Below are 21,857 nucleotides of genomic sequence, written 5' to 3' on the forward strand. Positions count from 1 at the left end.
TCAGGATTTGTTTGTCAGAAGATTACTCCACACATCCCCTCCGCGCAGCAGGGGAGTTGTGAGGTTGTTTACCAAAAAGCTGTTGTTATGTTTGCATGAACAGGTTCATTGTTATCACTTGAATAATGCATCTGGGCCTCTCTTCTGTGTTTTCAGAGCTGAAGACAAGGGTGGGAAGGTCTCTGAGGACAGCTTTGCCGGCTGTCGAACGCCTAAGCACTTTCACTCCAGCTCCGTCCCCGTCCCCATGGCGGTGGACGGCTTGGTACATTCTGCGGCTGGGTCATCCATCAGGTCCCCCTCCCTGCACTCTGTGTTCAGCATGGAGGACAGCAATAGCCTGCCGTCACCAAGGAAACAGCCTCCTCCCAAACCAAAGAGGGACCCCAACACACGGCTGAGCGCTTCCTACGAGGCTGTTAGCGCTTGCTTGTCGGCAGCTTCTAAGGAAACCGCCAGCGAAGGTTAGGCACAAAGGGGGAAGCCGTCACAAATGGTACTCTAGGTTATTGATTTGTTCTTTCCACTTTGATCCCTCTAAGCACAGGCAAGCGCCTTTGAAAAGCCCCGCTTCCGTAAAATATTTCAGTGGCAGTAAATAAAGTTAGTCAATTTGTCATTTGCTCCCAAATCGGCAAATAGCTACTTGTGTGTTCTAATTGCCTGGTTTGTCAACAGCCAAAGCCTGTTTTCAGAATTCCCTCTAGAGGCAAATGATCTTTGTCAGCTTCAGTTTTTCTACCCCACTGACTGTTTTATTTCACCTTTTTAACTGTCTATTAGAATATCTTGCATCGCTCAGACAGAATGCCCAAATCTTGAATTTCACCAAGTTAAATATTAAACTTTCTCCCGCTTTTGCTCTGTGTTAACATGAATAACTTGTGCATTCAGTGGTTGATGTTTGTGCCATAACTTGCTTATGGTGAATTTTTTGTTTGGAATGAAACTGCTATGAAAGTCCCAAAGTGTTGCAATGCATTATTGTGCATTAGGTCCAGTTTTGAGTTCTATTCTTCTCTCCTCCTACACTCTTGATGAAGATGAGGGATGCATTCTGCTTTTCCTTGTTAAGCCTGACTTGTCATGTTTTGTGTAAAGAGCCCCCTCTAAGCTTATCAGGGAAGATTTTTCAGGTTGGGTTTAAAGCTACGTGTAACTATTCTGTACGCCTGCATACAATGGCTGTAGATTTTTGCAGCTCCTTCTTGCAAAATAATTACTCATGCCCAGTTTATTAGATGCAAGTCCATTCTCCTGACTTCTTTTCTCATTCAATGTCCTTGTAAAGTAAGATGAACTGTGTCCAATATAGTACTTTTAAACTATAAACTTCAGTGTCAGTTAAGGAGTAGTGGTTTAGGCTTTCTGTGCCCTGCACTGAAAGAAATGATTGATTTAACCAAAAAGCTGTAGCAGAGTTTTTGAAAGAATGACAATTTATATATGTTTGTGTGGTCTTAACACTAATGCTTTTGCACTCGCAAAACAGTCAGACTGGTTTCCCTGCTGTGCTCATTTTTCAAGAATTATATATTCACTGAGTCTTTGTCCAAAACCAGCTCAATTTATACCATTTAATTTTGATCTTAAAGGACCAGTCACGTATTGATGATTGGTGTCTATTATCTCCAGTCCATCTGTACCTGGAGGCTGTGAAAAGATATCTAGTTTTGTTAACTGTATGCTCACTCAGTGGAAGAATTACCCCTAGGGTATGTGATTCCATAACTTAGTAAATTATTTCCACACCAACAATGCAAAAGAAGCAGAGATAGGGATAATATCGGCCTAGAATTAGAGTTTTATATATTAAATAGAATCATAGAATCTCAGAATGGCTTGGAATGGAATGAACCTTAAATATCACCCAGTTCCAAACCCCCTGCCATGGGCAGGGACACCTCCCACTAGACCAGGTTGCCCAAAGCCCCATCCAGCCTAGCCCCCAGGGATGGGGCATCCACAGCTTCTCTGGGAAACCTGTTCAAGTGCCTTACCGTCCTCTATGTAAAGAATTTCCTCCTAACATCTAATCTAAATCTGCCCTCTTTTAGTTTAAAACTGTTCCCCCTTTTCTATCACTATCTGCCCATGTAAAAAGTTGCTCTCGAAGCAGCTCACATAAAAGGCAGATACTTCAATTACTAGTGATAACATGCATGTCAGTGTAGCACCATGTTGAAATTCCTAGTTAAAAGCATTCCCCTGTATCATCTCCCTTGGGGCAAAATAAGTAACAAGCACATATTTCCATGTGTTACAGACCATGCAGGGAACATTTGGATTCAAAAAATATCTCCTTGGGTGTTAGTTTTAGTGGCAGTAGAGGCTACCAAAGCAGATTGTATGCCCAGGCAGCAAAAGATTGTGGTTCTGAAGCTGAAAGTTCTGCATTTTATTCCTTGAAATATGTACACTTTTGACTGAATCCCTGTGTGTGCGACTGCTTCTCATTGTAAAACTATACGAGCAAGATTTGAAAGCTTAAATACTGGCCCTGTGTAAGAAAAAAATTACTTTGATCTGTTAGTAACACACACCTTTTTCACTTTCCTAGTACTGACCCGTCCAAGGCCACACAGTGATGACTATAGTACCATGAAAAAAATACCTCCCAGAAAACCAAAACGGAGTCCCAATACAAAACTTAGTGGCTCTTATGAAGAAATACCTGGCCAAAAGCCTAGGGATGTGAAACAGGCAAACGTAGTCACCAAACCAGGTGGCTATGACACCGTGACAGTACAGAGAGCAGTATCAGCTGATGGACCACAGCATGGTGTGTTGAGTCTCTACATGTCACAAGAAGAGGAAGAAAATGAGCCTGTCTATATTGAAATGGTAGGGAATGCAATGAAAAGCAGTTCTGCTGAAGCAGAAAGCCCAGAGCAAGGAGAGTCTGTATATGAGGAAATGAAGTATTTTCTGCCAGAAGAAGGAAGCAATGGTAATGGAATAATTTCAGTAGCGACTGGATCTCCTCCTCTGATGTTTGAAAGCAAAAAAAATGTTCATGTTGAAGCTGGAACATTGGATGAAAACAGTCAAGCAGCTGTAAACTATAAAGACTCATGTGACATTCCAGCCCCTTTCCCAAACTTGCTCCCTCACAGGCCCCCACTTCTTGTATTTCCTCCAACTCCTGTCACATGTTCACCTGCTTCTGATGAATCACCACTAACACCACTAGAAGTTAAAAAGCTTCCAGTCTTGGAAACCAATCTAAAATATCCTGTGCAGTCAGAAGGCTCAAGTCCGTTATCACCACAGTACTCCAAAAGCCAGAAAGGAGAAAATGAAAGACCAGCATCTCCAGGCTTGGCTGTGTTCAATGTTTCCAGCAAAGTGACTCCTCCTTCAACACCGCCCCCTCCTCTTCCACCACCCCCTCCTCCCGTACCACCTCCCGTTTCCTACCGGTCTTCCACACATTTTGCATTTCCTCCAGACCCTTGTGCTAGTTTTCTTATTAATACAGGGAAAACAGGTACAAACTCAGATCTATCAAAAGTACCTCAGAGACCAAACCCTGCTCCGCTTGGATGTTCATCTTCTCCATTCTCCAAACTGCCTTACTCTCCAAAGGTGGCAAGAGCAGATCACAGAAAATTGAACTCTAATTCATCATCTTCATTTCCGTACAGCCCTACAAACTCAAGGTCACTGACCAGTCCCCTTGATGAGTTAACTAGCTTGTTCAACTCAGGACGGAGCGTGCTACGGAAATCTGCAGCAGGGCGTAAGATCAGGGAGCCAGAAGGTAAGAATGATCTCTATGTATTTCTTCTGCACCAAAACAGTCTTACATTAAAAGGTGACAGGGTACATAAAATACAAAAGAACTTGTTCTTTTTTTTTTTTCTTTAACAAAGATCCATTGTAGTCATAAGAAACACATGGGAAATTTGTTGTGTATGAAAAATATAGGCCTTCAGGTTTTCTCTGAAATGTCTTTTACCAAAACATTTGTATGACACAAAATCAAATGGATTATTTTCCACGTTCCCATAGTCTCAGTAAAAAAAGCACAGATGTTATATCATGTGAAATGAGTTTAGAATATCAATCCATAGAAATACTTAGAATGAAATGTATTTTTTATATTTCAGTTGGCTATGAGTCTGGTAGGTTCCATTTCCATGAAACTCTGGATTTGGTCATACAAATCTCAAATGAATTTCAGACAAAGAGTATTGCAGTAAACTCTGTTTATTTCCGTTTTCTTTTTATTCTAACCTTTTCTCTAACTTATATACTTTTATGTACATGCCCACAAATGACTTGATTTTCTGGCACCTGAAGTATGTAGTTTGTATCTAGTACAAAAGTCAACTATAAAAAGAAGCAAAACTTGCCATTTTGCTAAGGTTTTTGAGACTGTGGTCCTGAGACAATATCATTTAATTATTTGCCTTGTGCAGGTAAAAAGTGTTTATTGTGTTACTGGATCAAATCTATGGATCCTACAAATACTGAAAATTCATCTTGATATTAACAAATTCACTTCATTACTTTTTAAGGATGAGATGCTTCAGACATAGCTTTGTCCATCTAAAAGCTCAAAACGTAGTTATCACATCCTTAGGCTATGAAGATACAGTCATTTTGAGAGTTTAATTCCTCCTACATTCCTCACATTCTACACCGGGTATGAGGAAAGCCTAGATGATTAAACAAGTAGAGTTGTAACTTCTAAATGATTAAAGTTAGGTGAAGTGAATCCCATCCTGTGTATCGATTGTAACACTGTCTCCAGTATTGTAACTTTATGTTACTTTTCTGATTTAAAATACAATCTCCTATTGAAAATAGTCAGTGCACTGTATACATGAACTCATCTCCCTGGCAGCATATCCTGAATGACCTGACTTGTGTGCAACCTCTAGTTTACACAAAAGAGATTATCTTCTTATTAAATGTCTATTTTCTTATTTATATACTGCTTCATTGATCTCAGTATCATATCCTGATTTATGCAGTTATAATAGGACAGAAGCAGGTGTTTGTGCTTACTCTGGACATGTGTATGTCTGTCTGTGTGTCACCCTGTTTCCTGTGTGTCACCCTGTTTCTCTTTCCCTAAGATCTTGGCAGCCTTCAACCAAAACCTCTTTTAACCAAATACAAGGAGATACCTGTTGCCCCACTTGACCTGTTGTTTACAAGCTGTGAAAAACTTGTGGGTAATGTGATGTTTGGAGGCTGTTTTGGGCACAGCGATCATGAAATAATACTGTTGTGGATTTTTGGAGAAATAAGGAAGGAGGTTAGCTGAATCTACACCTTAGATTTCCAGAAGGCAGACTTTGGCCTGTTTAGAGACCTGTTTGACAAGAGTCCCTTGGGAGGCAGATCTGAAAAGCAAAGGAGTTCAGGAAGGCTGGACCTTCTTCAAGAAAGAAATCTTATAGAAGCAGGAGCAGGCTGTCCCAATGTGCCAATAGTCAAGCTGTTAGGGGAGAAGACCAGCTTGGATGAACAGAGAGCTTCTTCAGGAACTCAGGAAAAAAAAAAAATACAAACAGAGAATTTATGAACTCTGGAAGAAGGGGCAGGGAAATCAGGAGGACCATAGAGCTGTTGTGATGTTGTGCAGGAAAGGAAATCAGAAGGGCAAAAACCCATCTGGAACTCCATTTGGCTAGAGCAGTAAGAGACCAAAAAAGAAGAAAAAAAAATGCTTTTATAAATATATCAACAGCAACAGAAGGAGTAAGAAGAATCTCCATCCTTTGCAGGATGTGAGGGGAAATGTAATGATGAAAGATGAGGATAAGGCTGAGGTACTCAATGCCTTTTTGGCCTCAGTCGTTATTAGTAAGGCCAATTGTTCTCAGGGTTCCCAGTCCCCTGAGTTGGAAGATGGTGACAGGGAGGGAGATGATGCTCCTATAATCCAATGGGAAACTGTAAGTGAGCTACTACATCATTTGAATGTTCACAAATCTATGAGACTGGATGGGATTCATCCCAGGGTACTGTAGGAGCTGGCCGAAGTGCTCGCCAAGCCACTTTCAATAATTTACCAGCAGTCCTGGCTAACTGGGGAGATTCCAGTTGACTGGAGGTTTTTGAATATGATTCCAATCTACAGGAAAGGAGGATCCAGAGAATTACAGGCCCATCAGTCTGACCTCGTTGCTAGGGAAGGTCACAGAACAGATCATCTTAAATGTCATCATATGGCACATGCCAGACGATCAAGTGATCAGACCCAGACAGCGTGGGTTTATGAAAGGCAGGTCCTGCCTGACTAACCTGGTCTCCTTCTATGACAAAGATGACACGCTTAGTAGATAAGGGAAGGGATGTGGATGTTGTCGACCTGGATTTTAGGAAAGTGTTTGACATCGTCTCCTCCACAGTGCTGGAGAGACTGGCTGCTCGTGGCTTGGAGAGGTGCACAGTTGCCTGGGTGAAGAACCAGCTGGATGATGGCTGGGCTTAAACTGTCGTAGTGAATGGAGTTCAGTCCAGTTTGTGGCTGGTCACCAGAGGTGTTCCCCAGGGGTCAATATTGAGGACAGTATTGTAAAACATTTTAATCAATGATCTGGATGAGGCAGCTGAGTGCAGCCTCAGTATGTTCATAGATAATACCAAGTTGGGAGGGACTGTTGATCTGCTCAAGGACAGGAAGGCTTTGCAGAGAGATCAGGATAGACTAGATCAATCAGCCAAGTCCAATCTCATTACATTCAGCAAGGCTATGTGCTGGGTCCTGAACTTGGGCCATAACATACAGTAGTTTAGGCATGGGGTAGAGTGTCTGGAAAGTTGCCCGGCAGAAAAAGACCTGGGTGTGCTGGTTGACAGCCAGCTGAACATGAGCCAGCAATGCGCACAGATGTCCAAGAAGGCCAGTGGCACCGTGGCCTGCATCATAAATGGTATGGCCAACAGGACTGGGAAAGTGATTGTCCTTTTGTATGTGGCACTAGTGAGACCTCACCTCAAATGTTTCATTCTGTTTTGGACTTCTCACTACAAGAAGGTTATTGAGTTGCTCAGTCATGTTCAGAGAAAAGCAATGAAGTTGATGAAGTAACTAGGAAACAAGACTTACCTAGAGTGGCTGAGGGAACTGGGGTTGTTTAGCCTGGAGAAAAACAGGCTGAGGCCTTATCACTCTCTACAACTATGTGAAAAGAGGCTGTAGCAAGGAGGGTGTCAGTCTCTTTTCTTAGGTGGCAAGTGGTAGGATGCAAAGAAATGGTCTCAAATTGCACTGGGGGTGGGATGGGTGAGGGATAGGGGGTGTTAGATTGGATAAAACATTTCTTCACAGACAGAGTGCTCAAGCATTGGATTGTGCTGCCCAGGGAAGTGGTGGGGTCCCCATCCCTGAAGATACATAAGAGATGTGGATGTGGCACTAAGGGTTTAGTGATGAAAGGTTTAGTGATGAAACTGAGTAGGTCAGATTGACAGTTGGACTTGATGATCCTGAAGGTGTTTTCCAACCTGAATGATTCTATGACTCTGTGATTCTATGATGAAGATTTCAAAATAATTGAATTTCTACAAGTTTCATGAAAGTCAGTGACTAGATGGAGAGAAGAAACTTATACTTGGGAAGAAGGCCTCTACCAGCCATGAGAGAAACCCTGGTGGATGTAAGTCCTCTTGTAAGTCCTCCAGACCTAGAAAAAGTTCTAGCTGGACCCTGCATATTCCTAGATGTTTAATTCAATCAGCCATGGGATACAAATTGAGACTTCATCAGTTTTCAACCTCAAGAGAATGCTTTGTTTATTATTCTAAGTATAGGAATTGATTAAATTTGTAAAGATAGTGCAGTAGTTTTGTTTGCTTTGGCAGTTAGTTGATAACATTCAAAACCTATTAATACATGCAGATTTATTTATTTATTTATTTAAGTTGGGGCTCTGCCTTTATTGTATAGATAATACATTTTTATCTGCTAGGAAGAAACGGTCAGATTTTAAAGTCAGCTCTTTGGATGTATTGTCTCAAGGCTCTCTAAAAGTATCTAGTGAGGAAGTGTGGTAAGCCTACTCCATTTAAGTCAGAAAATTTACTTTTACCTTAAAAATTTTTTGCTTTGGTTTTGAGGATTTCTACAAACTCAATTTTCAACTAAATGTGACCAAGACAGAGTTCAGCCTGGGTCTCCTGTGGGTTGAAGCTGGTGCATTAACACAGGCTACCATATAAAACCTCTAAATTTACCTTTCGCATGGAAAATGTTGTACTTCTAAATATTTCATCAAGGCAGCACTAACTATGAAAGATCAAAGTTCAAAAAAGATATAGAATAAAAAACCTAAATCAATATTTTATGATCTAGGAAGCTACTGTATAATACTAAGTGCAGTTACATATGAATAGTTCAGCAATGAGCAGATGGATGGAAAGTAACAAAGAAATGCAGGTGAAGGTATGTGCAATGTTTTTGACTTTTTTTGTGTACTTCACAGGTTTTGTTCATTTCTAGGGTAACAGCTGGAATAAATGGTCTTTTATTAAACCTCTGATACAATTAATTAAATGACAATCAGCAGAATAGGCTCTAAAACTACAAGTTGTCTTGCCTTCTGATTTTTTATCACCTATTACTTTATGCATATGAAGTTCCTGGAAGACTGCCTCCTTTTTTCAATTCATGTCATTATTTGTATTATTGTACTTATATGAGATGATGTGGTAAAAAATATTAAATAATTTTAAATGGAAATTCATGAAAATTGACACAACCTAGACCAGCACTCTGTAATGTGCAATTTATTTCTGTATATTATATAGAATATTATAGAAATATTGTATTATAACTTAACAACTTTAACTCAAAACTGAAAGTACAAATGTGGGCCATTTCAGAGTCAAGGAAAGTTAGCTATGGGAATCAATATATCTCTGTACAGGATCATCAGCCTTGGAGATAAAAGCCTCTTTGCCAATAAAAGTGTAATACAGACAGATCTCCCAACATGCCTCCCTCTTACCTGGAGGAGTAATTTCAAGGCCTGAATCCTTGGCACTGATATCCTTTTGGCTCCTGACCTCACTGTGGGAAAAGATCATCCAGAATTCCACTAGAATGGATATGTGGTTTTCTGATGGACTGCTGGCTTATTGTGAACTGAACTGAGATCACCTTTCTTTCACACAGGCAACAACAACAAAAAAGAATAATCAGATGGCAACAACTTTCATTACCTGGTGTTATAGACTGGGCATATCTGATCTTCTTCTAAAATAACAAAATAATCTACAGGTTCAAGTAATGATCAGAGTCTAGAATAGAATAGTTCAGTATGAAGGGACCTTCAGAGATCATCAAGTCTAACTGCCTGACCGCTTCAGGGCTAGCCAAAAGTTAAAGCATTGAGGACATTGTCCAAACACCTGTTGAACTCTGACGGGTATGGGGCAACAACCACTTCTCTAGGAAGCCTGTTCCAGTGTTTGACCACCCTCTCAGTAAATAAACTTTTCCTGACATCCAGTCTGAACCTCCCCTGGCACAGCTTTGTGACATTCCCGCACATCCTGCCATTAGCTCACAGGGGGCAGAGACTGGCACCTCCCTCTGTGCTTCTCCTCCTTGCGAAGTTGTGGAGAACAATGAGGTCACCCCTCAGGCACCTTTCTCCAGACTAGACAACCCAGGTGTCCTCAGCCTCTCCTCAAAGGATGTACCTCCCTGTTTACTATCATCAGCAAACTTCCTGAGGATGCATTCTACTTCTGCATCCACATCACTGATAAAAATGTTGAAGAGGACATCACAGTATTGAGCACCAGGGAATACCGTTAGTGACTGTCCATCAGCCAGAGGTAGCCCCATTTGCTACAACCCTCTGATCTCTACCATCAAGCCTGTACATCACCCAGCAGATCATGTACCTGTTCATCTCGGAGTTGGACAATTTGTCCAGAAAGATGCCGTGAGATACAGTATCAGAGACCTTGTTAAAATCCTGAAAGATTACATCTGCCACCTTCTCTTCATCCACTAAGTGGGTGACCTTACCACAGAATGAGATTTAATGACCAAGTCATTGGCTGGCTGCACGCATGCTGTCTTACTGATGTTTAGGGCATCAATCTGTTTTCCCAGGCAGAAATTTGTTAACGCACAGAAGCATTTTTGTCAGGATATTGTCCTGTTGAACTCTGAAACTTATAGTTTCAGTATAGTCATATACTGTGCAATTGTTTCAGTATACTGAAACAGTAGTTTCAGTATGTCGTATAGTATGCAATGTCTTGCAAAATACATGTAATGAGAAAAGTTTTCAGCTCTACAGAACTTATAGTTTAAATAAGCAAAACTGTAATAATCGTGAACTGAGCTGAAGTGATTTCTCCAAGCTTGAGAGGAGTTGCCATTGAAGCTACATATGTATTGTTAGGCAGGAAATCCCGTTTACTCCATATCAAATGAGACTTGAGTGAAAATTAGCAGTAATGCACGCACACCTTTCTTCTATTCTTCTAATTTGTACAAATAGTAACTTTAGTTAGCAAGTCAAATAGAAGCTGAATGATCATGTATAGAGTTCCTACCCAGGTATTTCTAGATGAAAACATTGGACTTGAAACTAGACTTCCTGAAACCCAATTCAGTGCCTTAATCTGAACACACTTTTTCTAGAAGAATGTACAAATTTTTGTCACTATTCAACATCTAAGGCATTCCTGGGAAGGAGGAGGCAGTTACGTGTTGAAGTGCTTCATATTAATTATCTGTGGAGCAAGGATAGAACTCTTTTTTCCTCAATACAGATGAATAATACTCAGATTGCTCCTTTGTACCATTGTTTCTCATAATTTGATACAGTTAATATTAAGTTATTCCATGCAAAGTGGAATTGTTTCAGCTTCAGAACAAAAGAAGGAATAATTCCCAGCCCATCATCTGTGCTCAGATTGGCAGAGTGAGTGCTCATGTGGATTCCAAAAGGAAAAGAGCAAATGAAACATGACTTTCATTTAACCTGAATGAGTTTGCTTACCATCAAGCTATTGAGATAAAGATTTAAGCCTTCTCTCCTTCTTGCTGATTGAGAAAAGGTTGATATGGATGCTTGCCTTCAAAATGAGGAAGACCTTTCCTTTATTTAGCCCATCAATGTATAAGCTTCAAGTTTTGTGAGAATAATAATAATTTTGTATAAGCTTCAAGATTTTTTGTTAGAATTTCATTAAAAATAGGTCTGTATATGCAAGTCTGTGCTTCAGTAGCCTGTTCCTTCCCCCAAAAAAAGTTTAGTAGCTTACATAACAAAAAGAGAAAAGACATACAAACATTAAATTGTTGACAAAATATCAACACTGTTCAGATGTTTGCCCAATGTCTTTGGCATCCATATAAATCCCTTTTTACCCATGTCTTAGGCAAAATGTTTCCAGTGCAGGTAGCTCCACGTATCAGTTAATTTTTTCACATTCTCCAGTTTAGGCTCTGGAAGTCATAGTAAGATAGTTACCAATGGAAAATAGTGCAAATATTTAGATGTACCTAGTTGGGATTAAAGTTTGACAAATATTCGTTGCTGAAACTGGCTCAGACTTGGAAAATAACAGGATTTAAAGTGTATGTATGGGGAATACTGACCTGCCAAAGGCAGGTATCCCTTTGACAGCTAGTAAACAATTTGCTTCTATCAGCAGATTAGAGTAAGCTACTATTGTGCAGCTAACATCTCAACAGTGGATTGCAAATTAAATTCCCACTGGGGTTTCTGAGATGAAATCCCAGTCCCTTATCCTCTAAGCCAGTCAGCTTTTCCTCTTAAGCAACTTAATAAAGATAATGTTCGTATCTGCATCTCATTATTCCTACATTATATTGATACAATGTAATAGTTTTACTTTCTTTGTGGCAAAAGCTAACAACTTAAAAAACATGACTAACACAAAAGCTGTGTTGTCACCTTTTGTCTTCTTTCACCTGTGAATTCTGGAGGAATGATTACATGAGACATTGGACTTGTATAACATCTTTGAAGTAAAATTCTCAAAGCATTAAAACTTTAATGAATTTATCTTCACAATACTTCTCTGAGAGAGATTAATATCTGTTTATATAATTGCCTTAATTACCAGGGAATGAGGGTGACTTTCTATGACTAATTTTCAGATTAGGTATCTAAACACAGGAGAGTCATCATCTCTGATTCACTACAGACTACTTGCAGCTTTCAGTCTGAATCTTTTGCAGTAGTTACAGAGAAGTGGGAAAAAGCCAAAACATTGCTACTAACAGTTTAATGTGAGTCATGAAAAAGTCCCACACTTGGCTAGCTGTAGATGCCCTGTGCAGAAAATAACAAAGGAGGAGACTGAACTGCTTGCAATACCATTGCTGTCCAGCACATACTGGGTGATTTTTCTGAAGAAACAATTGTGGTTTGCATTACTGCAGCAGGGAAAGGCAATAGAAGAGTCTAGAGAAAGCACCCTTCATTTCTGTTTGCAGAATGTTTATGAACATTTTACAGCCTGGAAGATATCCCCTTAATCTGCAGTTTTCTCCCCATCTGTAAGGCTGCCATTATCTGGATAATGTGTCACAAAAAACGATCTGTTTTAGGAAAAATACAGTATACCAAGAATAATTCTCCATTTCAGAATCTGAAAACTAAAATATTTTCAGTGTAGAGACATTTGTTATTCTATTATGACAATTTTTTTTTTTTTTTTTCACTGAAGCATTTCTCTTCCTGGTTGATTTCAGTGTTTGCTCTTACTGCCTAAAATCTTATAGTGTATTATTTGCTTTGGTTTTCTGTTGTGACATGAAAATTAAGCTATGTGTGAGGTTATGATAGACAATTTTTACCTGAAGATTATTAGAAAAGAACAAATCAAAACTAATTTATATTTCAGCTGAAAATTGAATGGTTATTGTCATAAACCTTTATTATATTTATTTTGCATTTGAAGTGCTTATAATGAAAATAAACCCAAATCCTTAGCACTCCCACACACACTTCCAAAGCTGATATCCAGTCATATAGACATTGGAGGAGGCTCTACAGCCCCAATATCACATAGGAAATATCACTTCATTTTTTGACCCAATCTTATAATGTAATTATCTACATCTGTCAGAAAAGGATTCTGGAGTTGACAGACCCTTGGTTTGACCCAGTGGGGACTCTTGTGTTCACACCTAGTCAGTGCTTAACAGGAAGGAAACTGAAGAGAAATAGCAGCATACTTTTATGTTCCTTTTAAATGGTCCATTTCTGAGAACTGCAGGCATTCCTTGTATATAATTAATTCTTAAAGTCTATTTTTCCTTTTGGATTCAATTTACTGCATGTCCCCTTCATCCTGTCTGATACTGGAGAACAATAACCATACCATACTGGTTCAACTTAGTGTGTTTCAAGCCCATGGATTTTTTACATATTCCACATGTAATAGTGACTTCAGTCCTTCAGGTGGAGATTTACAGGATTCTTATTTTCAAAAAAATGTAGATTCTTCACCATTTGATGCAACATCATTGTTCCAAATTCAGCACTGGTTTGGAAAGTTGTCTCATTAGTGACAGTGTTGTGGGCTTCTTTAGATGATAAACAGTCTTCTGTGTCTTTTATTTGTGAACCAAGATGGAGAACCATGAAGGACTTTGATTAGGAACAACTGTATCACTAGTTGTAAAACAAAAGTACATTAATGTGAGACATTAATCATATCTGAGAGAACAAGCAAATTGAATTCTAGCACACTTTCATTCCTGATACCAACCAAGAATATTATTTGGCAGTAAATATCATATCACTTGATTTTACAGGGCTACGGGTATTTGGAACATAGCAGAGAATGAAATTTGAACACTCATTTTAATGAAAGTCTCTAATTCTCAATTTGAGTGAGAAATCTGTTCAGATGCTTTTAATTATTTACATCTCAGCATTAAATCATATTTCTCATAGAGCCTAAGTAAAGAGCAGTAATTCCATTTCGCAGAAAATGTCAAGATTGTGACATTTATTTTTGTTTTGCCCTGGAATGAAAATAAAGCATTCTGAAATTCTGTGCAGAAATAAATATTCTTTCATGTCAACTCTTTCAAAAATGTTTGGAAAGTATTGAAATGGTTTGCATCACAGATGCTGATTTTTTTTCTTACTGAAAATGTTAACAGTGAGGCATTTTGACTTGTTTTGGTCCTGGCTAAGTTCAAGAGTGGTCATTTCAGCAGTGGTCAGGATGTCACTTAGGGGTATGTCTGCACAGAAACCAAAGATATGTTTGTGCCTGTTACAGACAAACCAAGCTGCGTCTAAACTTTTTGGCTCAGGTATCCAGGATCAATGCCATTGTGTTGGCACAAACTCCAGCACCTCAGTGATGACCCAAAGTTCTTGACAGGACTTGTGAAACAATCCCACACATGGATTGTGTTCCAGTTGCACCATCGGCATTGTGGGGCTGGATGGAAAAGAAAGAGAAGGCAGCCAGAAAAAGAATGGGAAAAGATGTGGTCATAAACATGAGGGTGCCCTGACCCTCATGCCCTTTTCCTCACAACTGAAATGTGCTGTCAGGAGAGTAGGAGAGTGTTTGAAAATGGAGCACTGAATTAGCATTGGAAATTTGGGGCATCTGCCTTCTCCCCAAGCCCACTAGTGGATGTGAATATAAAGAGACCTTCAGGTTCAAGGCTCTCTTGGGTAGAGTTTTCACTTTATTTTAAAATGAAAAAAAGTGAAAATGAATTTTATCCTCTGTGATGTGCAAGTTTTAAAAGAAACAACATATGAAAAAAATCTCAGCACTGAAATTTAATGTTTCATTATTTCTTCTAGCTCTTTCCTTAAGGGCTGGTCCCTTATAATGATGCTGACATATCAGTAGAATGTGGTGATAGTTTTTAGCCACAGGTTGGCTGTATTTGTACACAGGATGGATACTTACCACACTGCATTTCTGATATATGTTATATGTTCCTGCTTTAAGGTCATGGATGTGACATTGACCATCTCCGTATCCCTCAACATGAACTTAAAAACAAGCTAAAGAAGTATCTCCAAATTCAATTCTTATTTGGGAAGTTCACTTCCGAAACAAATTGCAAAAGTTGTCCAAGAGGTTTTCCAGAATAGCTGTGTCTATATGGTGGGAAGGTTGACAATACAGATGATCCAAAAATATTCCTTGGATTCTCCCTCAGGACCTGCTCAAACAATTCATCTGCCCAATGCAGTCACTTAGGCTAGGACTTCTGTGTTGCAGTTGGTGCCAGAGCTCTTATGAGAGAGATTCTGAAAAATCTGTAGAAGTATTCTCTGGGAAAAGTAAACAGAACTGATGTGATGCTGTTGGCAGTGGCAAATCCCTGTCTATTTGTTTGGGGTTTTTTGTTTGTTTATTTTCACAATATTTGCAACTGTGTTTGAGGGGGAGGAAGGTTGAGACAGTGTCTCATCACATAATTCCTTCCAACAGCAGCTAAAGCCCAGCAGTAAATGCTGTTCTGTTACTGAGATACCACACACAAAAGTAAACAAACTTAAATGCCTGTCTTCAAAAAGAACTGCTGCATCCACATTAGTTAGAAGAAAACAGTTTAAAAAAGGGAAGCTGTGTTTCTTACCAAATTGCCTCCTCCTTTTCCAGCACAGCAGCAGTTGATTAACCACACAAACACAAGAAATAGCCTCTTTGGTGAGCCAATCAACACACCTAACAGTAAACAAAACTATTACAGAGTAAAATCAGCTACTCTTTTCCATATTAGTCTTGAAAAGGTGGGGAACATGAGGGGAAGAGATGCTTTTCCTGAGGCAGGAAATTGTCCCAGGCAATGCTGCCTTCTTTCTTGCCCTCTGTGGTTGGTGCTGGAGCCTCAGAAAGGCCCACGGAGATCAGTTCCTAGAGATGACAGGGTGAATGAAATCCCCCTTCTCTGAAAAGCGTGTTCTGCCTTGAGTCTAGCATACTTGCTGCATTAAAAGACATTCCAAGTTCTTGCTCAGACGCTATCAAGCAGGAGATATGGCAGTCTGCCCAGATACTCTTCATCAGTGATGAGTATTTAAGAAGGTAGTTTTCTCCCCTTCAGCAGCAATATTCTTTGTCTCGTGATGGGAACTGATCTCAGATGATCCAGAGTCCTCCAGATTGGGAAAGAGGGTGCTTTTACAGCCTCCCTAACCAACTCTGAAGGTTTGCCTGACCCAGTGATGTCTCACACATTACTTCTACGAAGGCATGAAAAGTTTGTAGCTTGTAGTGATTGCTGAAATCAGTGTAAAATTAGAGCACTATGTTCCCACCAACATGAATCCACCAGACAAGAAAGCAGGAGAAACCTTCCAAACATTTTCAATTCTAGGTGTACTGTTGATCTAAAGTGATATACAAAAAAAGCATTTGAGCCGATGATTCCTAAGCGCTCAGCCAGATCTAGGAGTTCCTGCAGTTGCTTCAGCAACTTCTTTCTCACTACCAGCCTTGTCTTCTGAGCTCTGACCAGTATTACACCAACAGTATTCTTCAGAGGAGCAATTCACCTCAAGCAGAGTGAGTCAGTTGAAGATCTTCATGGCCTATGTCTCCTCTCTTTGCTTTCTGGTGCTTATACAGAGCTTCCACAAGTGTGTCTTCCCAGAGCAAAGCAGTTGTTGTCTGTTTCCCTCATGCTGTATTTACCTGCTTTGTTTAAGAACGAGGCTTCTGGAGTGGCTTGTAATGCCTCCACTTACACAGCTCAGAGAGAAGGGTGCTGGAAGCGACAGTACAAATGCATTGCTGCCTGTCCTAGGAGCATCATTACCGGGGGGAAATCCCAGACAATTGGTGCTACAAGGACAGGCTTTGTGAGATGAAATAAATCAATGAATAATTATTGCAGCGGCAGCCAGCAGCACAGCTATGAGGGCGAGACAGGCAGTACACGCTAATAGGCTGGGGGAATCCTGTCTTGACAGTTTTCATCCTGCTCCATTTCTTTCAGCAAATAAGATGCATCTGTTTGCCTCCAGCTCTCAGCAGACAAAGTAAACAGTCATGCTACAGCAGGTCACAGTGTGACTTCATGTGAGTAAACTGAGCTAATCTGAAGCAATATGCATTCATCCAGCAAAAGGACACCCAAGACAACATGTGCTGAGGGTAGCTACTAAACTCCACTGGCAAGGAGTGTCTCAGCAGTAAGTTCAGAGCAAAACAGGAAATGCCAAGTGAAATTGCCAAGGTGCAACAAAACACAGTGATAGACACTGGCACCAAAATAAAATGACCTCCTTTTATGTAACCCACCTCTCCCTTTCCTTCATCAGAAAATGTCCGTGTAATTTGTGCAGTCATCATCCTTTATTTCCCACACTTCACAGTGTCCAGTTACCACAGGAAATGTAACAAATATTCATGGTTGGCTGCTAGGATTTTGTATACTCCAGACTCTCCCAAAAAAGAATGAGGGCACAGATCAAGAATCCCTTCTGTCTGCAGCGCCTTGTCTTTCGTATGCTGGTTAATAAGATCCATCGGTTCTTACTTATTCATGTGTACAGTGACAAGCTGCTTCACTTGAAATTTTCATTTTGCTGGACGCCAGCCACAGTTTTCAAGGAAATCAAGCTATTTAGCTTTTGGATTCCATGGAAGCCCAGGAACAAAAAGCTTCTCCTCCAGTATTAAATTAATTTATCTACCAGAATATGTTTTCTATCTTTCACAGTTGCTAATACAGGGTGGATGACTGTGCATCTTGATAACTAAAGCCATATATTGATTATTGGTTACAGAAAGTCACATTTTTCAAGAATTAAGAAATAATGTTGGACATTATCCTGGCTTTTTCCTTTTTTTCAGGCAATAAACAGGAAGGGGGACTATATCCTCCTTTTTTGTATACTTATTTCCATAATTGTCTCATATATTTTTGTAGCATTAGTTCTTTTGTGGAAAAGCTATTAAGCTTTTTCTACAGTATTGGTGGTTTCTAATTTATGGAGCTGATCTTTGTGGACCAGGGCAGAGGTTGTTTCTAGTTTAGGGCAGATACATCCAGCTTAGCTTGTGACAATGGAATTCCTCAGTTGAGAGCTCAGTCTAAGCTCACTGTTTAATTAATGAAACGGAACATGTACCTTGAGGAAACTGATAAAAGTTAAACAGATAAAAGTCAAATCAAATGGATCATATCAAGAGGGGTATAAACCCCTCATAGACCATATGACTTCCATTTACACTAACGCAAAACTTGGGAGACTTGCTCCCCCAGTATCATTAGAGACTGGCCTAATACAAGTGAAGATGAAACTTTTACATAGTAGAGACCAAGCAGTTGTTTAGTGCCCCCACTAGCCCCAACCCGTCTGAGGTTCATTTTTTGTCTTTTCTTTTCTGAGGTGGACTCAATATTGACCACTCATTTCTGATTGCAGTAACTAGTCAAGGTGAAGGACTATGTCTATTTCAGTAGATGAGCCAATGCCAGGGAATGTCCTGGGTATGGCAGCTCAGTCATCTGGGCTCTCGGTGTTAGAACAGTCCCTGGCAAGGTTTTGGACCTGGCAGGCTGGTTCCCTTCCAGACAGATCGGAGCATGGTTCAGGAAATGGCACAGGCCAGGGTCTATTCCCACTAGACTGCTTGGATGCAGCTTCTCTGCTGTGGAGGGCAAGAAAGTTTAATAGCTTAGACATGGGTCTCTTACCATTTGCCTCAGGGCCAGAGAACAGTTGTGAGCACATTAAAATTACCAGGGCAGACAAAGCAAGGGGCTGTCTGTATTTACCGTATATCATGAATCCCTTCATGCTTTGGCAGTGCTGCACAAAGCATCCAAGGTAAGCATGAATCTGATCCAAAACCCACTGGAAGCAGTGGAGGCCTTCTGTTGTTATTAATGAGTTTTCAGTCAGACTGTAAATGAGCACTAAATGTTAAAAGAAGTGTTTGAAAAAAGAACATAAGGGGACAGCTATAAGCTAAGGATATGCCTGCTTTTAAAGAAAGGAGAGCAAAAAAATGGCATTGGCAGAAAAGTCAATTACAATCCAACCAGGTTAGTTACTGCTGGGCTTTTAATAACATACTGTTTTTTCATGCCTTGCTGCAAAAAGAGTCTATGTTGATTCCACCTAAATGCTGATATCAATCATCGATTTATACTTTGCTTTAGACTTTATTAAATAGGCTAAAGATATAATTTCCTTATAAAAAATCATAGGTCCTCAAAATGTTTCAGTATTGCACTTTAATCTGTCATCTGAATAGAGCCTATACTAGTTCATTTTCTAATTTCGTGATAACAACATTAATTCAACCTAAATCCTACTTATGAAATAACTGCAGTGTTTGGCATCCTACATTTTATGTTTGAGAAAAAAAAAGAGATTTATAGTATAATATTTGGAAATCATAGCTCAATTAAAAGAATTCAAGTTGTTCTTTTGACAAGAAGTTATTCCACGTAGACTTTCAGTGTGTTGGATTTCTTTTAAATGACAGGTAATGATTCAAAAAAGAAAATAAAAAGCAGTTATGTTAAATCATGTCCATGATTGCTATACTCTGACTTTTTTTCTAAAATGAAACTACTATTCATTCAGTACCTTATGAGTTTTAAACTTTGTCTCTTCCAGGAATATTGAGACTAGCATGCAAATGCAGATTTCACAAGCTGCCTCTTTTGTATTCATTTCCTTTTACACTTTTCAAGTACTGTTGATATAATTAATTATGGGTTTATTGGAATATGGAGCTTGCTTGAAAGGAAATAATTGTTACACTTTGATTTGTTGTACTGTGATTAAAAGCACTGTATGTGACATTGCTTCCAGTTATTAACTATGCTGCAGTTGTGGGACAAATTATGTCCCCAGTCCATGCATCCTCATAGTCCATACATCCTCATTAACTGCAAAATTAGTCAGAGCAGAATTTGACTGAGTCAGAGATACCTTTTTGGCAAGTTGAGTTTGCCAGAACAATAATCCAAATGCTATTCACTGTTGCAAACAGTCTGTAGGTTTTCACTTGAAGCTTGCATTCCTTTTATAATCATGAACTCCCACCATGCTCTTACAGCTGATACCTCTCTGTAGCTAGTCTCTCACAAGTAGGCACAGATGACTCTTCAAGTAACATTCAAATGGCTGGCAACTGCTGAGATTCTGTTACTAAAATCTATATATATGTATATATATATATTAAAAAATAGTGGAAACTTCTGGTAGATAATCCATCCATTTGGTGAGAACAGCAGAGTACAAATCTGCACAAAAAGCTTGGGTTGCTGAAGATGTACAACTGTAAGAACCACTGTTTTTTCTTTTACTCTCTCCTGATGTATTTATTATAGTTCCAGAAAGTTGATAAGGGATGAGAGAGCAGTGCATACTTGTTTCTGCAGGGGTTCATGGCGGCAGGGGGAAGCTGACTTTAATGTTGAGAAATGTCCAAATTTTTATATCAGATGACTGAGATAACGTGAGGGTGAAGTGAATTTCAGACCAATATTTAATGGATAAAATTAGAATTGGGGAACTTTCCTATAAGTCTTCATTGTTACCAGAGTGCTTCTTATATCTTTTATAGTTGTCCACTGTGCAATGGCACATGATGTGGGACAGAGCTGTTTTGACAGAACGTCAGGAGACATGTTTATTATACTCAGAGATATTTTAGGTAGTGGGGAGGCAGCAGAGAGAGATACCCCAGAGCAGAAGATAAAGTCACAGGGGATTCACTAGGGACCTCCTGAGGTTCCTTCCAGCCTGGATTGCCCAATATAAGTTTTGCAGCACAGGGACAGTACCCTGGTTACACCTGACTAAAACATTCTGTTATTATCTTATGTATAGAAAAGATTTTCTTAAAAAACTCACCCGTCTTACACAAAGCCCAAAATAAATAAAGAGTTTTTGGTTTTTTTTTTTTTGCTAGGGATAAACTCCAGCTTCTCCAGGAGTCTTTTAGAAGTTAGCCAACATATGTGTTTACACTTTTTCCAGAGACTCACATGACTGCTCCAAGAAGGAGATGAAGATGCCCATTATACTGAAAATTAGCTCAAGTACCTTTGTATAATCCAGATTATTTTGAAACAAAATATGGACTTCTTTCTCACCTCTGAGAGAAAGGAAATAAGGCACTGTGGAGTGTATTTTCTCTGTAAGATTCTTTTATTTAGCAAATGAAGATGTGCATTTCTAACAATGATTGAATAGAGCAAATGGGATAACAGATCTCTATTTAGATAGCTGTCCCAACAGGTATGTTGCATATTTGTCCACTACTTGTTTCTGCCAATTTGTGATGATGTTTTAGCTCGATAGCAGCTATCCACAATGTTTTGTAGTATTTCATCTTACACATACAATGGAGAAAAGGTAATCTTTTCTTTTCTTTTTCCAAGACCGCTTCATGAATGCTGTGAAAAGATATCAATGTACCTATGAAACAAAAGACTTCTACAAAGTAGGAATGCAAGAAAATGTCTTTCCACTTCAACAATCAAATGAATTGCAGATGTCAGGCAAATCAATAAATCTTTTGGATATCAAGAAAAATAAGGATCCTAGCCACTTCCCCTGAGACTCTTTATGTAAAAGGTGGCACAATAATTATGTAGGTGGATTATGATCTATAGGCAAGTGCACTGACTATTAACATCTAAAAGTGACATTTCCTTTTCAGACAAATTTAATACAAGCTGCAAAGATGCATTTTTCAGTCAACTTGCTTGTACAAAAGCTAAGTCAGGCATGCTCTTATAATTGTATTGCATGCATTTTCTAGCTCAGACTCCCTTTCTACTGCCTGCCTCAAATCAGTTACTGCCGGTAGAGCTGGCCTAATTTTTTCAGTGCATAGCACATTTGCCTAAATATGCAGTTTATGAAACAGCACCACTG

At 39.4% G+C, this 21,857-nt stretch overlaps 1 protein-coding gene across 5 annotated transcripts in view; it reads left to right on the forward strand.

Annotated features, from left to right (window-relative positions):
• MYO16 (myosin XVI) overlaps nt 1-21,857 on the forward strand; it is a 383,536-nt gene that overhangs the window by 337,856 nt on the left and 23,823 nt on the right. For 4 of the 5 annotated variants that reach the window (XM_048077900.2, XM_048077901.2, XM_048077902.2 and 1 more), the window contains 2 exons: nt 157-464; nt 2,561-3,763. In XM_048077900.2, the coding sequence (XP_047933857.2) occupies nt 157-464; nt 2,561-3,763 (1,511 nt within the window). Of the gene's footprint in view, nt 1-156; nt 470-2,560; nt 3,764-21,857 lie in introns of those variants that run through there. The other variant, XM_066985448.1, reaches the window with a different exon arrangement.

This window comes from Anser cygnoides, chromosome 1, assembly GCF_040182565.1.
Source record: "Anser cygnoides isolate HZ-2024a breed goose chromosome 1, Taihu_goose_T2T_genome, whole genome shotgun sequence".
NCBI classification, from domain to species: Eukaryota; Metazoa; Chordata; class Aves; order Anseriformes; family Anatidae; genus Anser; species Anser cygnoides.